The following is a 24,759-nucleotide window of genomic DNA, read 5'->3' as shown; positions in this document are numbered from 1 at the left end:
ATTCCGTTCTGGAGCAGTGTTTGCAGGATCACGGAGGATGCCACTTGCTCTTCTGTACCTAAAGAAGACACCCCTAGTATACACAGTGGAATCAAGTGATGCTGGAGAGGTTGGGGAAGTTGGGGAGGTTAAACACTAATGTCAGACTCTTCTTGCATAATCTTATCCTAGGAAAGGTTGGGAGATTTTACAGTTTTGTACTGCTAAACTTAAATGTCATTTAAGTAATCAAGGCAGAGTAAACTTGCATTGAAATGTGGAAAGCAGGTAAAGGAATGACAGAGCAACCATGTTGAGTCATATTATCTTTGTGCAGATCTTTGGCCCTGTTCAGGAAATTTTGAGATTTAAGACGATGGATGAAGTTATCGAAAGAGCCAATAACTCAGACTTTGGACTCGTAGCAGCTGTCTTTACTAATGACATCAACAAGGCCCTCACAGTGTCTTCTGCAATGCAAGCTGGGACTGTTTGGTAAGATCAGAGTCAGTCTTGTAACAAATTCCACTGGTGGTATAGGGACCAGGGTGAAATAAACAAGTATCTTCTTGGAAGGATGGGGAATACCAAAAGCAACCAAAGTTCACCAGAAAAGGGGTACACTCCTTACTGCTTAGATCCAGAAATCAAAGTAGATTTTAAATTACAAATTTTTCCTCTGGAGGAAAGGAATTTAAAAATAAAACTTCTAAAAGAAATACCATGCCAGTCAGATTATGTGCTCAGACTTCACATGAACTCACAGTACTATGTTTTCTTCTTTCAGGATCAATTGTTATAATGCCTTAAATGCCCAGAGCCCCTTTGGGGGATTCAAGATGTCTGGAAATGGGAGAGAAATGTAAGTCTTAAAGTTGCTGATGCCTGCAGAGAAATAGATTGCAAATATCAGCACAGAGCAGTACTTAAAAAATAGTTTAATTATCTTACACTCATCCATACATTCAACACACATTTCGTGGAGCACATGCTACTATAAGCTAAGTTCTATTACATGTTATAGAGATGAATAAAACACAATTCCATTTCCCAAAGTGAGAATGGAAAAAATTAATGTACCATTAATTCCCTGTAATAAAGGCTATGATAGAAGTATGTTAAACATTTTGTCAGTACAGAGAAAAATCAATTAATTTTGACTGCTCGGGTCCTAGAAGACTTCACAAAGGAAGTAACCGTTTTTCCTGGAAGTAACATCCAGGAAAAGAACCCACTTTCCCTCCTTTTGAAAGAAACTGATCTGTATTTGCCAAATGCTGTGACTCACAGAGGAAACATGTTTCATGCCCGTTCCCTCAGCCATTACTGAATGCCTATTTTTTTAAGCAAATGCCTAGTTCACAATCTAACAAGTATTGAGCATAAATATGTACAAAGCACTGTGCTTGGTCTATGGAGGAAGATGCAGGTCCTTAAGGCATTTAATATGTTTTGGGGTAAATAAAACTAATAACATTGAAAGAATCAGAGGAATCGCAGAAAAGATTGTGAACCAATGGAGGAGCTCAGGGATAGGGAAGATCATTGTGAGCTGGAAAAATCTGGGAAACCTTTAGATATGATCTGCTACAGGGATTTGTGTCAGCCTTTCAAGAAGAGGAATGCTTGGATAGAGAAGGGGGAATATATTTTCAAGTTTGTCGGGCAAAGCAGGGTAGCAGTGGGGGAGAGTGAGTAAAGGTATTGCGGGAAAAATAACTGTAGTGTTTGTGGGAGAAATGCAGTGAACCCACAAGACTAGAGCAGAGGATTTACATACTTCAGATAGTTTCACTGGTAATTTCAAGCTCCCAAGCAAAACTATAAAGTAGGTATAGCTTGGAGATTAGAGCAGTTTCTAGAATCACACTGCTCGGATTTGAATCCTGCCACTATTACTACCTGTGCAACCTTGGACAAATTACTTAATCTAAGCCTCAGTTACCTCATCTCTAAGATGGGAATAATTATACTACCTACCTCAGGGTTCTTGTGAGGATTAAGTGTAAGGATTAAGTATGCAAACATCCAACAGAATGTCTAGCAAGCCTTCAGAAAATGTTAGCTGCAATCATCATTATTCATCAAGCAGATTAGTGTTATATAGATGATTCCTCTTTTTCTTAACCTGTAACTTTGGTGGAAGTTTCCCTAAATTCCAGCTGGTGTCACCAACTTCTGTTCTGACAGCCAGAACCTATAACCAATCTGGGTCATATTTGTTCAGTTCTTAGTATTCCTTCAGCTTTTACAGAGTCTTCATGTACTCCAGGTATCTCTTCATTTGCGTTTGACCTTCACCTTCTGCTTCCACTTTTCAAGATGCATTCCGCTTCTTATTTCATTTCCTTCCTCTATGTCTGTGCTCTCCCAGTCTCTGAAATGCTGGGGGCAGTCACTGGCTCTGGGAATGCTGCTTGCATTGATTGTTTTGTTACAGATCATTAACAGGGTGAATCATGAGCATAAAATATACTTTCAATAAATGATCGCTGGTTGATGGAGCCTAATCCCAGGCTAATCCATGGTCCCTCATTGTGGGCACACTTGTTACATTAGCTGAGTCTAGTCTATTCCCATCAGAAATGTTCTCCTTGCCCAGAAAGGTGGTCCAGGAGACAGTTTGGCTCTATCTGAACCTCATATAACAGTGCTCAAGAGACCGAAGAACCATTTCTCTCTACTTGTCTTCCAGGCCCTATGGTGATTGGACCTTCTCAGTGCAGTTAAAAAATAATTAGGAAATGCTGTTCTTTGATGAGACCCACTGCATCGTGTCTAGATTGCATGTTTGTTTGTTTGTTTGTCTCTACTTACCCCCAAAACATGTTTTCTCTTTCTTAAATGACCCTGAGTGACGGAAAATGCTTCAAATAAAAGAACCTGCTCTGTCTTGGTCCCCAACTCTTCCACCTCATTTGATACAGCCTCAGAAACTCCACTTAATCCTCCATCTAGACAGAATTGTTTGTCTCATGGCCTGCAAACTCCATGCAGCTTTGGTCCCTGACACCTCCCTGTCTATCCCTAAGAGGAGCAGAGACGTGAAGTGGCACTTCCAGAAACATCTGGAAACTCCCAGGAGGGCTGACCTAGCCCATGAGGTCTCCCCACAGAGAGCTGTGGGGAGGGCTGCCCTCTTAATTCCCAGGCTCAGAGACGAGCTTTTCTCAGGTCCTCCTGCCCACCTATTTCTGCCTGTTTCACTTTTCCTGTCCTTTTTCTTACTTCCTTATCAAACTCCCCTAAGATGAGGGGGTGGCAAAGCACAAGCCATAAAATGTCACAAACTGAGGAGATGGAAAGAATTCTGTGAACCTCAGCATTTTAAAAACTCAGGACACTGGCTTTGAAAATGAGAAGCATTGTTAGATACTCTAAATCAGAGCTTGTCAAATTTATGTGTGTATGTGTGTGTGCATGCGTGTACACGCATGCATACAGAGAAGTCACCTCCAGTCTGGGTGATGGTTTTGTTAAGCATGCGTATCTAGGGACCCACTCTCAGAGATTCTGAGTTAGTTGATCTGTGATAGGACCCAGGAACTGCGTTTTTAACAAGCTTCCAGAGTGACTCCAGTATACATCACTGCCCAGGACCCACAGAGAAGCACCTCCGTTCCAGCAGGGTTTTACATTGCATCACACACCCAAACACTGGGATCCACCAGTCACCCTTGAAAGCAACCTGCCTTCCGGTGACCCGCTCCCACCCACCCTCTCAGTCCTGACCACCTGCAAGCTTCTCTGATGCTGATGGTCTGGAGACCTTACTCTGCTCTGAGAAATGCTGCTGCAAGTCAAGTAAAAGAGCAGGAAAATATATACCGTAAACAGAAACTCTTACTTGTTTTATGAGCAAGTCTGAGTGAGTCCTAAAATGGCTGGCCAAGAGCTACCAATACTGACAGGTTACCTTAAAGCCTCTAGGTGTGCCAAGTTTGATTTATCTTAGGGACTAGAACCTAGTCTTCTAAATGTGATTTTGCCTTGATGTTTCGTCCTGCTGTGAAGGTAACCACACAGAGAGATTGGGCTGCATCAGTAATGATATGCATACCTTTTGTGCATCAGTGAGCTTCTTCCCTGTTAACTGTATGTGCCACAAAATTTAGCTGGAGTAAATAAATATGAGACAGAAATCCTGGAACAAGATGGTGAAATTGCTTAAGAATCCAGACTTCAGGGCTCAATGACCTTTGAGCATGTTTCCCAAAGTGTGGCCCACATGACCATCTGTCTCTCAGTCTCCTGGTCCCTCCGTAGAGCTTCTGAAACTGAATCTTTGTGGGGTGGGGGTAGCGTTCAAGAATCAAAAGTTGAACCAAGCTCTTTGGGTGATACTTACGTATACTGAGGTTCAGGAACTGCTGGAGAGATGACTGGGCACCAAGAGGATGACAGTGACTCTCAGCTGGCATCCCTTAGCTGGTTCATGGCAGAGCTGAGTGGGCACTCCTGTCTCTGGCCCCAGCTTCAGTGCTCTTTATCTCCTCCATGCCTCCTCAGTCGTGCTGCTCTAAGACTGCTTACTGGCTTTCCTTCATGTCCTGGGCACAGAGCAGTTCTTTTGGTAGCAGATTTGAGTCCACTTCCCCCGTGCACAGATCACTGCTCAGGACCCAGAGAGGAGCAGCTCTGCTCCAGCAGGGTTTTCCATTGCATCACACACCCAAACGGTAGGATCCAACAGTCACACTTGAAAGCAACCATAATCGTGAGGTTTCTGACTCTGTAGACTTCCTTACATTTCTCACAACCTAGTTAGAGAGTCACATGGGGGTGAAGTGTGGCTCGCGACCTGCCCCAACAAGTGCGTGCAGAAGCCAGGAAACAAAGGAGTAAATTCACTTCAAATGGGATGCACATGGTGTCCGTGATGAAGAGACACATTCAGAATTGCCCAAGGACAGGAAAATGACCAGAGAGAGCCAGAGCTGAGCTGGTAATAAAGAGACTCTGAGACTGAGTGGAGTTAATGAGGGAAGCATGCAATGAGTGGGGCAATTTCAGTTGGTTTCTCTCATTCCTCTAAGCGAAATGAACTATACGGACAGGAGAACAGCCTGCTTGCCCCAGTCTCTCCTTGGCCGCCCTCTGTTGTCCCTGTCAACTCAGGTGCCCACGGTGCTCAGAGGAGGTGCTGGCAAAGCCACTGGAGCCTTATGTAGGCCATGGGGGCTCCTAAAAGGAACCTGAATGAATCATTTACAGCAGGTCTCTCTTGTAAAGCCCAGCCACAGTAACTCGTACACTGACTGTTTCAAAAGACAGCCTTTCTTAATCATTTAATTGTTTCATATTCAAATATATCTCCTAATTGTTTTTATTTTTTCCTGATCTAGAAGATATGACAACAGGGTAGAACTTGGGAAGAGGGAATAGGAAGCTCACCCTTCCTCCTTCCCTCCTCCCCTCTCTACTTTCCTTCCTTCCTTGGTCATCAGGTACCTTCTTTGTGCCTGCTGTTGTAGGCTATACCCTATGTTTGGTGGAAGGCAAAAAGAAAAATCAGTAGGATACAACTCAGTAGGGAAGACAGATATTCAAGCCCCTTGTCCTCCCAGTGTGATAAGTGTGGTGGTTGAGGTGTGAACAAGGGGCTCTGTGAACAGAGAGGACGAAAGAGGAGCTCCTCCTGAGGCTGTTGGGAAAAGCATCACTGAAGAGTGACTTTCAGAAGAAGAGAAGAAAAAGAGGAGAACATGCGTGATTTTATAATGAAATAGATAAAAGGAAAAAAGGCATTTAAACAAGGCAAAAAGAACAGGAGAAGAGATGTGGAGGAGAAGGAGCACTGTAGTAAACATGCAGAAGGACAGGAACACTTAGACATGTGACCCACTCCCACCCTCCGTCTTGGGGGAGGAAAGCACACTACTGTCCCAAAGAACTAATACTGAACCAGTGCTGCCTTGTGGAGAGAGGCATGGCCAAGGCGTTCAGAGACCTGGGCCTGGTCCCACTGCTGCCCACAGCACTCAGCCTCTGAGCACAGCCTGGGGTCATCTGTGTGCCCTCTGGCCAAGGCTGACGGTAGTTCTCTGAGTAAATTGATAGTCATTTGCCTGTCTGTGCAGTATTGTGAAAACAAGTCACCTTTTAACTTTAAAACTACTTTAAAAAACTTTAAAGTTTTAAAAAACACTTTAAAAACTACTCATGAGATGACAGTTTCTCTGACCCTCAGAGGAAGGCTGGGCTGCGCATACGTGAGGAATTTTTACATGAACATCCCAGGACTTGCTGTTCGCAGGTGATAAACTGCACCTCCCCAGGACTCCCGCTGCACTCACATGCAGCTCCCTGGACTTCTGGTATCTGACCCGGCCCATTTCTGTGTTTCAGGGGAGAATTTGGCTTGCGGGAGTACTCAGAAGTTAAGACGGTGACAGTAAAGATCCCCCAGAAGAACTCCTAAGAAGGCCAAGAAGGAAGATGAAGCCCAGCCTGCACGTCTGTCCCTCTCTGCTTTCTCTGTAGGACCCAGCTCTCAGGAATACAAAGTTGAGCCACGGTCCTTACTTAAAGATTGAAAAGATAACATGTAGGCCAGGCAGGTCACTGCACAACTAAAGCAAACCAGCTGGGTACAGTTTCTTGGCACTCTGTAAGGGGCCACCTTAATCATACCAAATATCGGGGAAAGTGGGATAAAGGGAGGAGGAGGAGCTAGCAGACACATCCAGTATCTCCTTCTGGAGCACAGGATGAAATAAGGGAGCTGTATTATTTCATGCCTTTGTCACAAAGAACTTTCCTCTTAAGGAAAGGTGACCTTTCTACTGTCTTCATTTTCCTCCTTCCAGGCCCTCCTCGCTCACCCACCCCTCCCTCTCTTCCAAGGAGATCTCAGCTGAGCTCATTCTGGGGCAGATGTTTGGGCCGGGAACAATTTTCCAAGGTTGTAAAGCCAAATTATCATTTCATGTTATCCATTTCTTCAAAGCAAAACATGAAATGGTTTTAGCTAGAGTCAGACCAGAATGAAAATGCCAGGAGCTGGTACACTACAGATGTAGTAAGAACCTGGGATATTCCTGACCCAATCTGGTTTTCTTTTACCCATAAATAACATGAATGAAAAAAGATTGGGACAATAGAGACTGGAAGTCATCATGTGCAGTTCACCGCTTCTGAGCTTGCTGCAGTTTTGGGGTGTGTGTGTATTAGATTCCTTCTCAGTTATTCTGGAATAAGGCAAGGAGTGGGTTGTTTTTCATAGCTAGATAAGATCTTTTCCAAAGTTTTTCTTAGAACCAACCAAAAAACAATCCGAGTAGGCCCAAGAATTTGATAATGCTGGATGCCTTGCAGACATCATTCAGTTTCTAATATTGGGCAACAATTATTATTAAATGAATTATTTCTGTAGTTGGAATCTGTACCTTCTGAACCTCTACACCAATAACTGCTGCAGGTGTGATTTTGGTCTGTCACACTGTACCCTACATCTATCATAATGTGCCCTGTATCTATTGGCAGTGACCTTGGAAAATCTGGCCAAGCCTAGGGGTTTCCTTTTCCATTTGCCAAGTTCCATTGTGCCAGGACTGCCGTGCTCCACTGAGCTCCTCTGTCACACCCCATTCTTGCCCCTCACTGAGCAGGCCATGGCCTACAACTTGCAGGGAGTAAAGCAGGCCCGCCTCCCTTTCTTCCCATCCACATACTCCTCTTCTGCTTTCCAGTGACTCCACCAGTTTGATGTGGGAAGTGTTAGCTTCCTTTCCTTCTTCCATCCTTTCTTCCATCTTTCCAGCTGTCAAATCCAATCCAGTCTCTAACCTAGATGCAGATCATTTATTTAAAAGTACCAAACATAACCCAGAGTATGTGGAATATGGGCAACATATATATAGCCTTCTGTATTTAACGATCTTCTGCTTCTTAACCGTACCAGTTTTCTATTTATAACTCTTATCTATCCATGATGTTTTAAAGTCTCCACTTGCTGTTATTTACAAACGACAGTGCATTCAGCAGCCCAGTGCCGTGAGCCCTGACAGATGCCGTATTTCTGAGTGCTTCCATGTGAATGCTGCCCTCCTGTAGCATGTGTCCAAGTGGACATAGCCACTAACCAACTAGTTACCTTTGGACTGCAACAAAAAATGTGAAAATGAAGATTTATTTCTTTTAATTTACTTAAAAAGAAACCTCTGTGCTAGCAATAAAGCATTTATATTGTGTACTCCTTGGGATTGTTTGGCTGTGTCTGTAAGTCTTTGGGTCATACTGAGTCTATTTGGGTCCTTCCTCAGCTGCTGGGTTTTTCAGCTGTGTTGCCCTCTTGGGTAACTGAGCAGAAGCCTGCAAGGGTATTTTTACAGAATTCATTAAGGCAACTGGTAAATGGTGTTAAGGTAAACAAAAACCTTATTTTCTGATGCTATTTAAAATCTGTGTGCATGTGTAGTTTAGTTGGCATGTAAGTATAACCATATATGAAATATATGAAATAACAAGTTTCCTTTAGAATAGCCTCCATGAAAACTAAAATGCAGAGGAGTCTGTAGGGTCTGTTTTCACAAACGTGGACTACCCGCCGTGAGCTCACATTGCTGATGTGATGGCATTTCACAGTAGCTTTATTTTTACTTACCAAAGTGAAATGAAGTCAGAGGCTGATAACCTGATGGAATATTTTTGCAGCTGTAAAAAGAAATCTGTAAATGGTGACTGTACTACTACCAAGATTGAGCTTGTTTACTCTCAGTGTGTTCTCAGGGTTGCGCTTTTGAGGAGTGGTTCCCACCCTTTAGAACCGCACAGCTCCCCACCTTTCCTTCCAGCCCTTGGAATCTCCACCCAAGTTCCGATCAAGTGAGACAAAAGCTAAACCTAATGAATTAGCCCCAGAGCAGATCTCGCTTGGGGGACAAGAAGCATTGCTGTGGACTGGGGTTCACTGCTCTGTTTGCCAGTAGCTTATTTTTCAGAGGAACAGAAGGAGCATGGGAGAATGCAGCCCCTGCAGCACCAGATGGAACTGAAATATAAGATGCGGGACTCCCTGACAATCCACCTCATGTTCTGTCCATTGAGCCATCAGGAAAAAAATGAGAAAGGCCTGGACATGAAGTAATCATTTGAAAGTCTTTTAGAAAGGTGCCATTGTTGCACGTATAGATAGCAGGAATCTGGAGTCAGATAGACATGCGAAAACATTTCTGATGAATAACCTACAAAGGCAGAGAGGAGAGGCCAAGCTCGGCATATTTATGTGACAGTGAAGAGAGGGGCTGGCAAGAGCAGGCACTGCATGCTGGCAACTGGTCAGACTACAGAGGGTCTTAGGTCAGCCAGAGCTGTTCCCTAGTAATGCAATAGAAAACAGAGACACTCGTGGGCTTTGAGTTGGAGTGTAATGGAAGCAGTGGTTGGAGTATACTGGTCTGGAGCAAAGCGGATGAAAAGAGACTGATTACAGAGTTTGTTTGCCATAAAACTATGGATGGCATAATGCTATGGGGGATGGAGAGGAAGGAAACAAATCAATGGAGAAGTTACTGGAACTGAAGGAATGAATATGATGATAGAATGGAAAAAGTTTATTAACCAGGGAAGGTAGGAAAATGGTAATGCCCCTGCCAAAGAAGCTACAACATGAAACGCAGTTGTGGGGAGAGATCTTGACTTCAGGCTTTTGACACGTGAATTGTGGGGTTATGAAGGGACATCCAGATAGAAATCTCAAGCAGGCAATTGCAGATGGGAGATTCGGACTTGGTTCAGGTGGACCAGATTCTCGCATGAACATAAAAGTGATGGCTGCAGATCCAGAGAGGGTGAAAATAAAACCAAAACCAAGGCCAGGGAGAAAAAGCCCAGCAAAAGAAATGGAGGCTGTAGTCAGAGAAATAGGAGGGAAGCTCTACAGGTGTTAACACCCCAGAAACAAGGCAGAGAAGTCAAGAAGCACAGGCAGCAAAGGGTTGAGAAGTAGAGGGTGGTGTGTGGAACCCGTGCATTAGGGGCTTTTGATCTCTGTCTTGATGAAGTAGAAGCTGATGGTGTGCATTAGCTGGGAGGGGTGATGGCAGTGCCCTGCTCTAAGCTGTGAGCCATGTAGCCTCCCCCGTGCCTGAGGACAGCCCCTGCAGTGGCAGGCCCTCATCCTGAGCCGTCCCACAGATTCCCCCACCACCAGCCAGGACATATGGAATGCCTGCTCTCTTTTGCTCTCCACCCGATGCTCTTGCTCACCCAGAACTCAAATAGAGAGGGCAGGAGCTCACGGTTGATAACGGCCTCATGAGTTAAATGAGAGCTTAGAGTAGCTGGGGCAGGAGGAAACTGGTCTCAGAATACATGTTAAAGAGTGAGTAGATTTAGAAAGGTGTGAAAAGGAGGAATACAAGATGGCTAGGGAAAAAAAATCTCAATGCAGACTTTGCTAGTTCTGTATTGGCAACATTCTTGGCAGGGAAGGAGGGAAGGGGCAGCCAAAACAGAAATGCCCACTGCCACTTATATATATTTATATAGTCATTTATTTGTTTTTAGTTTTTCTTTTGGTTGACTAATAATTCAGAAATATTAAAATCGGTCACAAGAATGCTTAAAAGGTAAGAACAAAAATAAAAACAAAGTCCCATGAATTAAAAATTAGAGTTTTAAAAAAATGAAGATGGGAAACTAATGAAATCAGAATGGGGCTAGAAAAATACATATGACACAGTCTTACCACGCTGCTTCTGTGGCCCTGCTGCCTCATGAGGGAATGCTGACACTGCATACCTGGTGGTCCTAAGAAATGAACCTCCCTTCCACCCTCCCTCTCTCCCTTCTTCCTTCCCTCCCTCCACAAATGTTTATTCTGCTAGTCACTGGCACAGGTGCTGGGGATACAAAGCAAGCCACACATGGCTACTATCCTTGTAAATCACACAGTCTAAGGTCACTCATAACCAATAGTCAGCAGGTTCCCTTGCCATCTCACTCTACCTCCTTCCCACGCACAGACACTGGAGGTATGGAAGGGTAACGTGGTACCTTTCACAGGTCTGCTTAGGGGTAATCCAGAGTGACAACTTTGCCTGGGGTGTCAGCAGATTAGCGGTGTGGCAGAGTGAAATTTCAGCACGTTGCATCAGAGGGTGAGAAGTGTAATCAGAAGTCCTCACTCAGCGTCTCTTAGCAATCATTTACAAGGTGTATGTCTTAACTTCCACGGGCCTCCACTTCCTCCTCTGTAGGATCAAGAGGATCATTCCTGTGCTACCTGCTTCACAGAGGTGTGTGGGGATTAAGCAACATGTTGGATGATATTTCTTCAGTTGGTCTGAGACATGATATACACACGCAACTCCAAACAACTACAGAAAGCAAAAGCAGACTGCTCTTTGACATTTGCTAATCAGTCTGCAGGACATCAGAATTCACTTCTCACCCAGCGTTGAGGCCTTCATATAGACCCTGACTCTAGGATAGTTTCCTACGGGTTTCCAGTGGGGCTTCCTTGCCTGGAGGCCAGAACTCATCTGAATACCTCAAGCTAGCTAGGGGACAGAGGGATGCATGCAGCTGTGACTTTCTTCCAAGTTTCAGTCTCCTGTACATTCAACACATTGTTCAGACCCTCTGTAGAGTGATAATCTGAGCCGTAGCCCTGACCACACTGTCTGTGCCACCCAGAATGTCTTATACAGCAACTGCTCATCCGTGGGACCCGCAGGGAGTGAGAGCATGGGAAAGTCCACTCTGGAATGGCGTGAAGCCCTCTTCCTAAACAGGTACACTGCCTAATTTTCACTTGGTTATTGGCCAGCATAAAAGGATGACCAGCTTGCCATTTAGCCTTTAATGTGAAACTGCTGGGATAATGTTTCCTTTGGCCATTTATCTATGTAGCAAGGAGGAACCTGAAACCAGCACAGCCTGCCCCCGTTCCTGCTGGAGCATGCACACCTCTTAATGGTTTCAAGGTCTTTTGGGCTTGCCTTTTTTTGTTGTTGTTTCTCTAGAGCAGTCCCTGTCCTTCTCCTCAAGAAATAGATGTTATCAAGTCTGTTGAGTTGCCCAATTTCTTCTACAACGTGGTTTCCCCAGTGTCTTTTCAGAAAGGTACCTCTGGTTTCCTATTTTACAATCTAGGCAGGATAAAATCAAACTAACTCAAGCAATCCTAAGCTGGAAAGAGGAGAGACCCCTCCTACCCCACCTGCAGCCATATGTGGGGATTCTAGGACCCTGTGAAGACCTCTTTCTCTCTAATCCCAGGCAGTTACATCCATTTTATGAACCGATAATGTAGTGCCTTTCTCCAGTTTCTCTTGGTTGGAAATTTAAAGTGACAGCTTTCAAGACCACCACTGGGGGTAGATGAGTAGCAAGGAACAAGAACCTATAGTGCTCTCTGGCTGGCCAGAGCTTGCACACCCAAGGGGAAGGTCTGTTTGTTAAACGGTGGAGGCCTCAGTCTCCATTTCCCGAGTTAGGTTCATTCATAAACAACACAGGATTCGTATAAAATGGAATAAAATCCAGATGCCACTTGTTAATACAATTAGTTCATGCTCCCTGGTGGCCCTGGGGAAGGGTGATGCCCACAAACATTCTCAGAGCCTGCAACAAGTCTGCTTCCAGCCCTGAGTTATGTGTGCCAAGGCGGGTGGGGACAGGGGCTTGTAAGGCCAACGCTGGGGAACGGGTGTGTGTGTGTGTGAAGGGGGTGTCTACCCCTCATATGTCTAGTCTTTGAAGCTTTGATCTGACATGCTCTGATTCCAGAAAGGGAAGCTTGTTGGTAACATCAAGACCTCCTCCAACGGGTAAAGGAAAAGAATTCCAAAGTGCTCCATCACTTACCAGCTGTATGTCGTTGGAAAATTAATTACCCTTCCAAATCCTCTATTTTCTCACCTGTAAAATGGGGCGATAAAATTACCTACCTACACTGTTGTCATGAGGGTAGAACAAGAATGCATATAAAGTACTTAACAGCTCCCATTGTAAGAGTTTAAACAAATGACAGCAATTAAAGAAAATGAATAAATAAATCAGTATTTACTGGAGGCTGTAGTCCCAAAAAGGTTGTAAATCTCACATTCCCTTGGGATCCGTTTCTATATGGAAGCCAGGCAGGAGGACACTTACATTAAGGTAGACTCAGATGGTGGGACTGGAGCCAGTAATTAGGAATGCCAGGATGATGGAAGGATAATGACCATTTAAAAATTACATTTCTGTGCCCAGTAAGCTCTGCTCCACCTGCAGAATCACCGAGAGCCAGAGATTTCTTTTTTGACACAGAAAATGTTGGGCTGGCTCTCGTTTAAATGAAGAGATAGCAAGAACAGGCGATGGATAAATTGGTGCAGCCGGCAAATAAATACTAACTTAGAGGAGAGCTTTGCCAATTTGTGCTAAATAAATGTTAGCTGTATTAAGATTATTATTATTATCGTGGTCACCAAGCTCGAGGAACATAGTGGCTTTTGGCCTGGGAGAGAAATGACTTGCCTGGTTTGAATATTTAAATGGAACCACAGCAGTCCTCAGGGGGTGATGAGAATGGCTCTGTAAGAACAACATTCTGCAAAGGCCTCTCCTCTCCCCAAAGCTGCAGGAGGAGCAGAGCTGCCCTGGCCAGATGCTGAAAGCAGGAGCCCTCTGCCAAGCAGGGGCTGAACTCAAGTCAGCTCCGCCTAAAGGACAGCAGAGAGAAAACTGGAAAATGCTCAGAACAATTCTTCTGTTGCTTGTTTGTTCTGTTTCATTCCCACAAGAAACTGTTATTCTTGCAAACTAGATACCAGGCTGGGCCACAAGACCAACTGATAACCTTTTAAAAATCTAGGAAAATAAACCCACGCTGGAAACCCACCCAATCCTGAGGTCTGAGCTTGGGGCGTGATGACCCAGGATTCTGACTTGGCTTTTTTTCCCCCCTTTTCTTCTCTAAGATAACAAGAAATGCGAAACGCCACATACATATTGGAAACACTTGTCATTTTTTTCCACTTACCCTCAGCAATATCAAGGACTGTAATAAATAAGCCTGTCAGGAATTTTTGTCAGGAAACTAAACCACAGTTTTTAGTCTTGCCTATTCAACACATTGTTCAGAAATGTTTTGGTAACCTTTAAAGCCCTACTCCAGGAGAGAGGTTCCCATACCCTCCAATTCAATTCTTTCCTATTTTGAAGGTCATCGACACTTTGGGAGATGTGCTTATTTACGTGGGTTTGAGTCATCCATCCAGGTCTTCCGCTGAGGAGGCAGGAAGACACAATGCTTGTGAGGAAAAAGTGTTCCACAGAGCCACCAAATTGTGTGGTCCCAGCCCTCCTGAGAGGAAAGGAAAGCCTGCGGGGTGTTGGCCACAGCTGCCTGCCAGGGAAGGCTCACCGGTATGTGGGGCTCAACTCACAGTGGATCAGGGGTGAGATGATCTCAAGTGATGAGCACAGGGGCCTAGCTCCATGAGAAGGCTGTGTACAACCATGAAGGAGGCGAGTTTGTCCCCAGTGCCCCAACCTGCCAGATATGGTCCTCTCATCCCTGTCTAAACCTGCTCATAGCTGGGACTTGAACAGGTATTTGTACACTCATGTTCATGATAGCCAAAAGTGTCCATCAATGAATGAGTAAACAAAATATGGTATGCATATATATGTATAATTGCATATATGCATAATTTCTTGTATATTCATTTTCTTTTAATGAATCTCAAGCTATTCTTTCTTCTGATCAAAACAAATTTCTCTGAATGGTCCCCTTGGCCACCCACCTAATGCTGACATGGCTAAAACCATGCTTTTGGTGCTCAGAGCTATACACACCAGACACACACACACACACACCCCACATGTGCACACACACCACACACACATATCCCCCCACACACACAACAGACACAACACATACCCCACACACACACCCACACACCCCACACAAACACACCAACACACAACCACACACCCCACACATCACACACGCACACACACCACACACACATATCCCCCCACACACACCCCACACACACAATTGTTTTTATATATGTATATATACACAATTGTATATTATGTATATATTATACTATGTAACATATTAACATACAAATTTTTTCAGCCTTAAAAATGAAGGAAATCCTGTCACATGCGACAACAAGAAAGAACTTTTAAGACATGCTACGTGAAACAAGGCTGTCACAAAAAGACAAATATTATATAATTTCACTTATATATATGAGGATCCGTTTATATAAGATGCCACTTGTATGAGGTGCCTAGAGTAGTCAAATTCATAGAGACAGGAAATAGAATGGCAGCAGCCAGGGGCGAGTGGGAGAGGGAATAAATGTTAGTGTTATTAATGAATATGGAGTTTCACATGGGGAAGATGAAAAAGTTCTGGAGACAGATGACGGTCACAGCAGTGTGAATGTGCTAAGTGCCACAGAACTGTGCACTGAAAAACTGTTAAAATGGTAAATGTTATGTGTATTGTACCACCTTAAATGTTTTAAATCTGCTCATAAAAAGATTTGAAAAATTCATATATACTCAGGGTATATGGCTGATAAGACTTAAAGTAATATGTCTCTCATGCATTTTAGTAGGAGAGAAACCTTAAATCAAGGCTCCTTGTCCCAGTCTGTATAGTAGGGACTGCAAGGAAATGAAAAATAGAGAATCTCTTATTGACCGTCCCTTTCTTCGACACACATCTTGCTTTCCTCCCCCTACAGGAACAGAAATCATGAGGGATCAGGCATGTTCGTGCTAAAATACAGCTTTCCATGCTGGGTTCTCTCCAATTCTAACAGGCTATTTTCTCTTCTTTAACTTATGTTTGGTCACTGCTACTGTTCTTTCTTCTGATCAAAACTGAAACTGCCCTGAATGGTTCTTTCCTTTCCCCACCCAATTCTGAAATAGCTAAAACCATATTTCCGGTGCTCAGAGCTACAGAATTTTCAGTGTTACCAGGAACTGTTTTCCAAAAAGACAATTCTATCTTCCTATCATTTAAAATATAGATTCAAAAAGAAAAGAAATATTTAGGTAGGGATTATATATAGAATTTTGAGAGGTAAAAGGGGCCTTTGAGGTTTGTCTTAGTCCATTTTGTGTTGCTATAAACAGAATACCAAAGACTGGTGAATTACAAACAATAGAAGTTTATTTGGCTTACTATTCTCAAGGCTGGGAAGTCCAAGGGCATGGCAATGGCATCTGGTGAGGGCTTTCATGCCACATCATCTCATGGCAGAAGGCAGAAGGGCAAGAGAGGCCAAAAGCAAGCCAGCAAGAGAGGGCTAAACTTGCTTTTAAAACAAACCCACTCCCATGATAACATTAATGCATTCATGAGGGCAGAGCCCTCAAGACTTAATTGCCTCTTAAAGATCTCACTTCTCAACACTGTTGCTTTGGGGATTCCATTTTCAACACATGAACTTTGAGGGACACATTCAAACCATACCTGGGGACCTTTCAGATTATTCAGTCTAATATCCTCACTTTACAGATGTAAAAAATGAGCCAAAATGACTTCCACAGGATAAACCTTTAAATCCAGGTCTTGAGACTTAAGTCCAGTGCCTTTTCTCCTCTGCCTCCTGGGGTAGAATTTTGGGAAAACTGCTATCCTACTGAACCACCTGTATTACTTTACAGAAGTAAAACAGAGTTGCTAATTGCACATGGCTCCAGAAAGCTTCATGAGGTGTCTTTTAATAGAGTACATTAGCCCATTAGTACCCACTAAACACATCATCACTCCATTTACCAGATTAGCTTGAAGAAAGCAGGGTTTGAAAGGCAGAGGACCTGGGGCAAGAAGTAGGATGGAAATAAAAGGATGCTCGGGGCTGCAGTGAGGTTAGAGTGAGGGTTTTCATAGTTTGGAAATCTGGCATTGAATACCTGAATTTTACTTGCTATTCTGTTTCTCAGCAACTATATGACTTGGCTTAGTCAGTGCTCCTCTCACAGCTCAGTTTTCTTATCTGTAAAATACAGGGGTCTTGAGCAGGGAGGGAATAGTTGTCCTTCAGGGTAGTGGTTCTTGAACCTGGCATCAGAATCACTTTGGAGAACTGATTTAAAATGGCTGCCCCATTTCTTCTCTGAATATTCTGATTCAAATGGACTGCAGTAGGCCCAGAAATCTTTATTTGTTGTTCGTCTTATTTTTAATGTAAATTAGTTATTTTAAAATTGCTAACTGCATGCATTAGGTTAAAAATTCTAAAATAAATAAGTAAATAAAAGTACATATATATGGGAAGATTTCCTTCCAATGCCTTATCCTTGTGTCTCAGTCCTCAGAAACAAATATGATTATCTGTTTCTTGGTATCTTTCCAAATACATCACATACATGTTTAACATAAAGCACCAGTGCTTGTGCTACAGCTGGTCTCAAGACAGGCATTGGGAGGCCCTCTAGGGTCTCCTCATCTCAGAGATGGAGAGCTGAGGCTTTGGGTTTTGGGAAATGACAGCACATCATGTATGCAGTGCTCTTAGTTCTGTGCTTGGCATGTCCTACAGGCCTAGCTTATGTTACCTGTTGTCATCTTGCTGAAGACCTGTGCCATTCTGGGACTGGAGAGCTGTGGCTCCATTCACCTCCAGACCCTCTCTCCTCCTGCAGGGGGAAAGCAGAATTCTTTTTCTGGCAGGGAACCATGCCAGGAAGGGCTTCTGCCAAGCCCAGAGCCTGCTCGCAGAGGCTTGCGGTTGCTGGATGAATGGCTCTGGGGACCCCCAGGGTGCTGCCTCAGAAGGGGAGCCTGTCAAGATAAATGTGCCTCTCTGCTGGCCCCTCTGGGAAGATGCAAGCCTTGCCCTGTGTATTGCCTCTTTCCTTACTCCCTCTGTCCTTTGCAGCATCAAAAATTCAAACAAAAAGACAGTTTTCCAAAGTTGACTGATTTCATACCTGAAAGACTGCCCCATAAAAGGAGCTGGGGATTCTAGAGAGTAAAGGCCCTTCATTCCTGACATTTGAGTCAGTAATGGCCATGAAGATCTTCTATTAATGGTCCCAGCAACCCTTCATTTCCACATACTCCTAACCCTTAGCTAATAAATAACACAATGAAGCTTCACCAGGGGTCTGGTTTTGGACAAATTATCTTTTCAACACTTGGATCAGTTTTCTTCATAGCTTGGTTGTTTCCTGTTTCTTAGCATCCAGTTGGCTTGCCCTGGAGCTGGACATGAGTGCGGGCTTTGTGTGCAACCATATGAAGAATTCCTTTGCATTTCTTAAAATTCAATGTTCTTCACTCTAGCGCTCCCAGAGGGGTAGCTCGATGTGGTGGGAGGGCTCTTGACTAGGAGTCCAGGCACCTGGGTTCTGATCCCAGCTGTGTGCTGACTCCACGCCCTTGAACAAGCAATTTAAGCTTCAGAATTAGCTTCCTCTTCTCAACATCCTTTGCATTTGTGAAATGTCTTTATGTTACATGGTTCCACTGAAAGCCCACGACTGCCCTGGGTGAAAGATATGATTAATCCCTGTTTTGCTGATGGCAGCTGAGATTTGAGAGACTATCAGAAGTGGCAGTACAGAAACTAGAATCTAATCTTCTTCCAGACCTTGGGGTAGGGCATCAGTAGAGATGATGAAGCCCCTAGTCTCCAGCCCCCGCCGAACCAATCCTCACTATCCACTCCTTCCTCTTTCAACTCCAGTTTACCCATTAGGAATTATTCCCACTCTGCTCACTGGTGTCTACATCCACACTTCCCTAGATCCCTTTCGTCATTCCTTCATTCATACTTTCAGCAAGGATGAATTGTCCCATGCTCAGTGTTGGGCATTGCACTACATTCCGAGACTAACTAGTGAACAGGAAGTACTGGTCCTTGGGAGCTCCCAGCCTATGTGGGAGACAGAAACAAATAAATCACTATAATATCATCTATAATATAGTATCACTATTATATCATATAAGTATAGGAAGAAGAAAACCTGCAATGGGAAGGCAGAGGAAGAAAGTGATACATTTTGATGGCGAGAAGGAGCTAGGGGGAGTTTTAGAGGAACTTTTATAGAAACTCTGATATTTAAGTTTGTTAATACCTCTCTGCTTCTAAAAAAGTACATTAGAAGGATGGATGGAGGGAAGCAGTCAGAAGATGAGAGATTATTTATTATGTAGCCTACAATGTATCAGGAACTTTTTATTTGCTCAGTGGCACACAGCTAGGTGATTCAGAAGCATGTTCAAAGCTCAGAATCTTACTTAACCCTGTACTGACTCCCTCTATGATGGTAGCTTCTAGAAAACAATGTAGACAGAAGTAACAAAAGACAACAGAAAGTACATGGAATCAACTTCAAGGGGAAGATATCTATCCATCAACCAAGGTAGATCCATGAGTGTGGATAAGAAAAGCAGTGAGGTATTGTAGGGCCTTGAAGACTGATTCAGAAAGGGAAGGAAGGGGACTAGGAGTCTTTTCTGAAAACAAATGGAAATGATGACTGTACTGCTCTCCTCTGAACTTCTGAATGGAATCTACAAGGAGGTGGCTGAGGCATAATCTGGAAGACAGGCTCTTGAAGATAACTCAATACCAGGATTTACTTATTTGCTCTATGATGTTAAGACTGATTTCTAACGTGGCTTCTCTAGTGTAGCAAGCTGGCCAGTGGACTGAAAGCTGCTCTGCTGGAATCCACAAGGAGTAGTAATGGTGACGAAGAGGGAACCCATTACAAGGTAGGGTAGGTTTACAGGATCTAGCCACACAGCTGTGAACCCAGGATCAGGGTGGGGGAAGTATAGTGGTGGAAAGATATACCCAAGGACCCTGAAGAAAACAGATCCTTCCACAGCCACTGACATCAGGCAAGTAGAACTCTGGCTGCTAGAGACAGGACCTTTCATTTCATCAATTCCTAGCACCTCCATGTGCCTGGTGGTGATACAGTACTGTGAACAAGACTTGGCTCGTGTCTGCAAGTGGCTTGTGGCTTCATTTGTACTGACTGGGCTTGCTTCCCTATTGCCACGGCAAATGGCATTGATGGAAATTAGATGAGAACTTACTGGTTGAATTAAAGAGTTTATATTCTTAATCTATTAAAAAATGATCTGAGGTTTAAAACATAATCCTTGCATTTGGTCAAGTGGGACCATTAGCCTGGATAAAGGTCAAGAGTGGTAGTAAGACTGGGTCTGAAGTCAGACAAGCAGGCTTCAGATTCTGGCTCTGCCATTTATGTGGGACTTGGGATAAGGTGCTTATCTTTTGCAACTCATTTTCCTCTGCTATAAAACTGAGAGGGAGAGTAATAGTGCTATGTTGACAATGTATTTCAACACCTAGAACATGGTATTCAGTTCATAAGTGGTATTTTTAAAAGTATGCTCACAACAGATATGAGAAAATATATGCAATGCATTAACAAACAAATTATCAGGATCCAGAGTGTATAAAGAACTTCTAGAAATTAAGAAGAAAAAGACAAGCCAAAAGAAAATTGGGCAAATAATATGAATAGGTAATTCAAAGAAAAATGAATATAAGCAGCCAGTTAACATGATAAAAGTTTCTTATCCTTACTAGTAATCAGAGCAGGGCAGATTCACAATCGTGAGATGCCATTAATACTTTTTAAATATACTTTCATAAAGCTCTACCATAGAATAAACTGCATTTATTGACTCTTTTCCATGTACCAGGAAGAGAGAGAATGATTAGTTTCAAACGTAACTGTTAAGTGAAGAAGGCCTGTTGCAGAAAAATATATAAAGCATGATACCATGTAGGTTAAAAATGCATAGAAACAGGGGGTGGCCAACATGGCTGACTAGAAGCAGCTAGTGTGCACAGCTCTCAGGAAGAGGAACAAAAGGGGAGAGTAAGTACAGCATCTTCAACTGAAACATCCAGGTGCACACAGTGGGACTAATCAAGGAAAAAACCCAACCCATGGAGAATGGACAAAAGCAAGGCAGGATGACGGCCCACCCAAGACCAACACAGAGCCAGGGGAATTTTCCCTGCCCAGGGAAGCAGTAAGGTAATGTGTGATCCGGGCAACTCTTGATTTTCACATGGATCTTTGCAACCCTCAGGTCAGGAGATCCCCCTCGTGAACCCACTCCACCAGGGCCTTCAGTCTGACACACAGAGCTACGTGGAGTCTTGGGAGAGCATCCACCCAGGCACACACAGAGACCCAGGAGCCTTAGATACCTGAGCTTTCCAGGCTTCCCAGCAAAAGTAGCTAGCTTCATCTCTGGCAAAGTGGGAGGTTAGACCCTGGCACATATCCCTAGGAAAGGGGCTGAATCCAGGGGGCTGAGCAGCAATAGTCTGCAGGCCTCACTTCCACAGCACCTCACAGGGTAAGACCCATGGGCTTGGAATTCTAGCCTGCCACTGGTAGCAGTGTTGTACCTCCCTGAGACAGAGCTCTCAGGGGGAGAGGTGGACCACCACCTTTGCTGTTTGGGCGACTTAGCCTTCCAGCCTTCAGGCTTTGGAGAGTCCAAGCCAACTGAGGGCGGAGGCGGAAGCAGGCTACCAGCACAGCACAGTTGCTCTACGAAAACATGGCCCGACTGCTTTTATAAGCAGGTCCCCAATACCATCCCTCATCACTGGGCAAGACCTTCCAACCAGATCTCCAGCCACCTCCTATAGGTATGTTCAGGCCAACAACAGGTTCACAGCTCCCTAGGATGGAGCCCCCAGAGGGAGGGGCAGGCCACCAACCCAAGGAAACTAAGAACCACATTAAAACAATATAGGAGCTGAAAGATGAAATAGCCGGTATAAAAAAGAACCTAACAGATCTGACAGAGCTGAATAACACAATATAATAATTTCACAACGCAGTCACAAGTATTAACAACAGAATAAACCAAGCTGAGGAAACAATCTCAGAACTTGAAGACTGGCTCTCTGAAATAAGACATTCAGACAAAACTAAAGAAAAAAAGAATAAAAAATGAACAAAACCTATGAGAAGTATGGGATTATGTAAAGAGGTCAAATCTATAAATCATTGGCATTACTGAAAGGGAGGGGGAGAAAGCAAACTATTCAGAAAACACATTTCAGAATATTGTTCATGAAAACTTCCCTAACCTTGTGACAGAGGCCAATAAATTCAGGAAATACAGAGAACCCCTGCGAGATTCTACACGAGATTCTACACAAGAAGACCATCTACACAAGAAGACCAACCTCAATCATCCCCATGATTAAGAAGACACATAATCATCACATTTTCCAAAGTCAAAACGAAAGAAAGAATGTAAAAGGCAGCTAGAGAGAAAGGGCAGGTCACCTACAAAGGGAACCCTATCAGGCTAACAGTGGACATCTAAGCAGAAACTCTACAAAGTCAGAAGAGATTAGGGGCCTATATTCAACATTCTTAAAGAAAACAATCTTCAGCTAAGAATTTCATATCCAGCCAAACTAAGCTTCCTAAGCAAAGGAGAAATAAGATCCTTTCAGATAAGTAAATGTTGAGGGAGTTTATTACCACCAGACCTGACTTACAAAAGATATTGAAAGGGGCACAAAATACAGAAAGGAAAGACTGCTGCCAGCTAATACAAAAACACACTTAAATACACAGACCAGTGACACTATAAAGCAACCACACAAAAAGCCAGCAGAATAACCAACTAACAACACAATGACAGGGCCAAACCCACACATACTAATATTAACCTTGAATATAAACAGGCTAAATGCCTCACCTAAAAGGCACAGAGTGGCAAACTGGATAAAAAAGCAGGACCTGATGGTACGCTGTCTTCAAGAAATCCATCTTACGTGTAATGACACCCACAGGCTCAAAATAAAGGATAGAAGAAAATCTGCTAAGGAAATGGAAAACAAAAAAAGCATGGGTTGCAATCCTAATTGCAGACAAAACTGACTTTAAACCAAAAAGATCAAAAAAGACAAAGAAGGGCATTACATAACAGTGAAGATTCAACAAGGTGACCCAACTATCCTAAATATACAGGCACCTAACACAGGAACACCCAGATTTATATAAATCAAGTTCTTAGAGACCTACAAAGAGACATAGACTTTCACAGAATAATAGTGGGAGACTTCAACACTTCTCCGACAGATAAGTGACAGATCATTCAGGAGATCATTAGACAGATCATCAAGGCATAAAATTAACAAAGATATTCAATACCTGAACTCAACATTGGACCAAATGGATCCGATAGATATCTGCAGAACTCTCCACCCAAAAATAACAGAGTATACATTCTTCTCATTGCCACATGGCACATACTCTAAAATTGACCACATAGTTAGACATGAAACAACCCTCAGCAAACACAAAAAACCTGAAATTATACCAAACATACTCCTGGACCGTGGTGCAATAAAAAAATGAAGTCAAGACAGAAAAATCACTCAAAATCATGCAATTACATGGAAATTAAACAACATGTTCTTGAATGACTTTTGGATAAACAATGAAATTCAGACAGAAATCTAGAAGTTCTTTGAAACTAATGAGAACAAAGATATAATATATCAGAATCTTTGGGAAACTACTAAGTCAGTGTTAAGAGGGAAATTCATCACACTAAATGCCCACATCAAAAAGTTAGAAAGATCACAAATTAACAACTTAACATTACAACTGAAAGAATTTGAGAAGCAAGAGCAATCAACCCCAAAGCTAGCAGAAGACAAGAAATAACCAAAACCAGAGTTGAATTGAAGGAAATCAAGAGGCACACACACAAATTCAAGTGACCAATGAATCCGAGAGTTGGTTTTTTGAAAAAATTAATAAGATAGATCACCATGATATCGTTTGGATTTATGTCTCTGCTCAAATCTCACATAGAATTGTAATCCCCAGTGTTGGAGGAACAGTCTGGTGGGAGGTTACTGGATCATGAGGTCAGATTTCCCCCTTGTTGTTTTCATGATACTGAGTTGAGTTCTCACAAGATCTGGTTGTTTAAAAGTGTATTGCACCTCCCCCTTCACTCCCTTCCTCCTGCTCTGGCCATGTAAAACGTGCCTGCTGCTCCTTTAACATGTGTCATGATTGTAAGTTGCCTGAATCCTCTCCAACAATGCTTCCTATGCAGCCTGCAAAACCATGAGCCAATGAAACCTCTTTTTTAAATAAATTACCCAGTCTCTGGTATTTCTTTATAGCAGTGTGAGAACAGATGAATACAGACTGCCAGCTAGATTAATAAAGCAGAAAAGAGAGAGCAAAATAAACCCAATTAGAAATGATGAAGGAAATGGTACCACTGACCCCACAGAAATAAAAATAACTATCAGAAACTATTATCACCACTTCAGTGCACAAACTAGAAAACCTAGAAGAGATGGACAAATTCCTTGACACATATGCCCTCCCAAGACTGAACGAGAACCAGGAAGAAACTGATTCCCTGAATAGGCCAATAATGAGCTCTCAAAGTGAATCAGTAAGATTCACTTTCGTTGGTAGCCTACCAACCAAAAAAAGCCCAGGACATGATGGATTCAGAGATGAATTCTACCAGAGTTTCAAAGAAGAGCTGGTGTCATTCCTACTGAAACTATTCCAAAAAGCTGAGGAGGAGGGACTCTTCCATAACTCATTCCATGAGACCAGCATCATCCTGATACCAAAACTCGGCAAAGACAAAACAAAAACAAACAAACAAAGGAAACTTCAGGCCAATACCCTTGAGGAACATCTATATAAAAATCCTCAACAAAATACTTACAACCCAAATCCAGCAGCACATAAAAAAGCTAAGCAACCATAATCAAGTAGGCTTCATCCCTGGCATGCAAGATTGTT

At 43.2% G+C, this 24,759-nt stretch overlaps 1 protein-coding gene across 2 annotated transcripts in view; it reads left to right on the top strand.

Annotated features, from left to right (window-relative positions):
• ALDH1A2 (aldehyde dehydrogenase 1 family member A2) overlaps positions 1-8,173 on the top strand; it is a 112,639-nt gene extending 104,466 nt beyond the window's left edge. For both annotated transcript variants that reach the window (XM_001172159.6, XM_009429223.5), the window contains exons 11-13: positions 317-474; positions 767-841; positions 6,328-8,173. In XM_001172159.6, coding sequence (XP_001172159.1) covers positions 317-474; positions 767-841; positions 6,328-6,400 — 306 coding nt within the window. In that variant the 3' untranslated portion in view covers positions 6,401-8,173. The remainder of the gene's footprint in view (positions 1-316; positions 475-766; positions 842-6,327) is intronic.
• Positions 8,174-24,759: the final 16,586 nt, after the last annotated feature.

This window comes from Pan troglodytes, chromosome 16 (genome assembly GCF_028858775.2).
Source record: "Pan troglodytes isolate AG18354 chromosome 16, NHGRI_mPanTro3-v2.0_pri, whole genome shotgun sequence".
NCBI classification, from domain to species: domain Eukaryota; kingdom Metazoa; phylum Chordata; class Mammalia; order Primates; family Hominidae; genus Pan; species Pan troglodytes.
The sequence above is the reverse complement of the archived record's forward strand: the minus strand, read 5'-3'. Positions and strand labels throughout refer to the sequence as shown.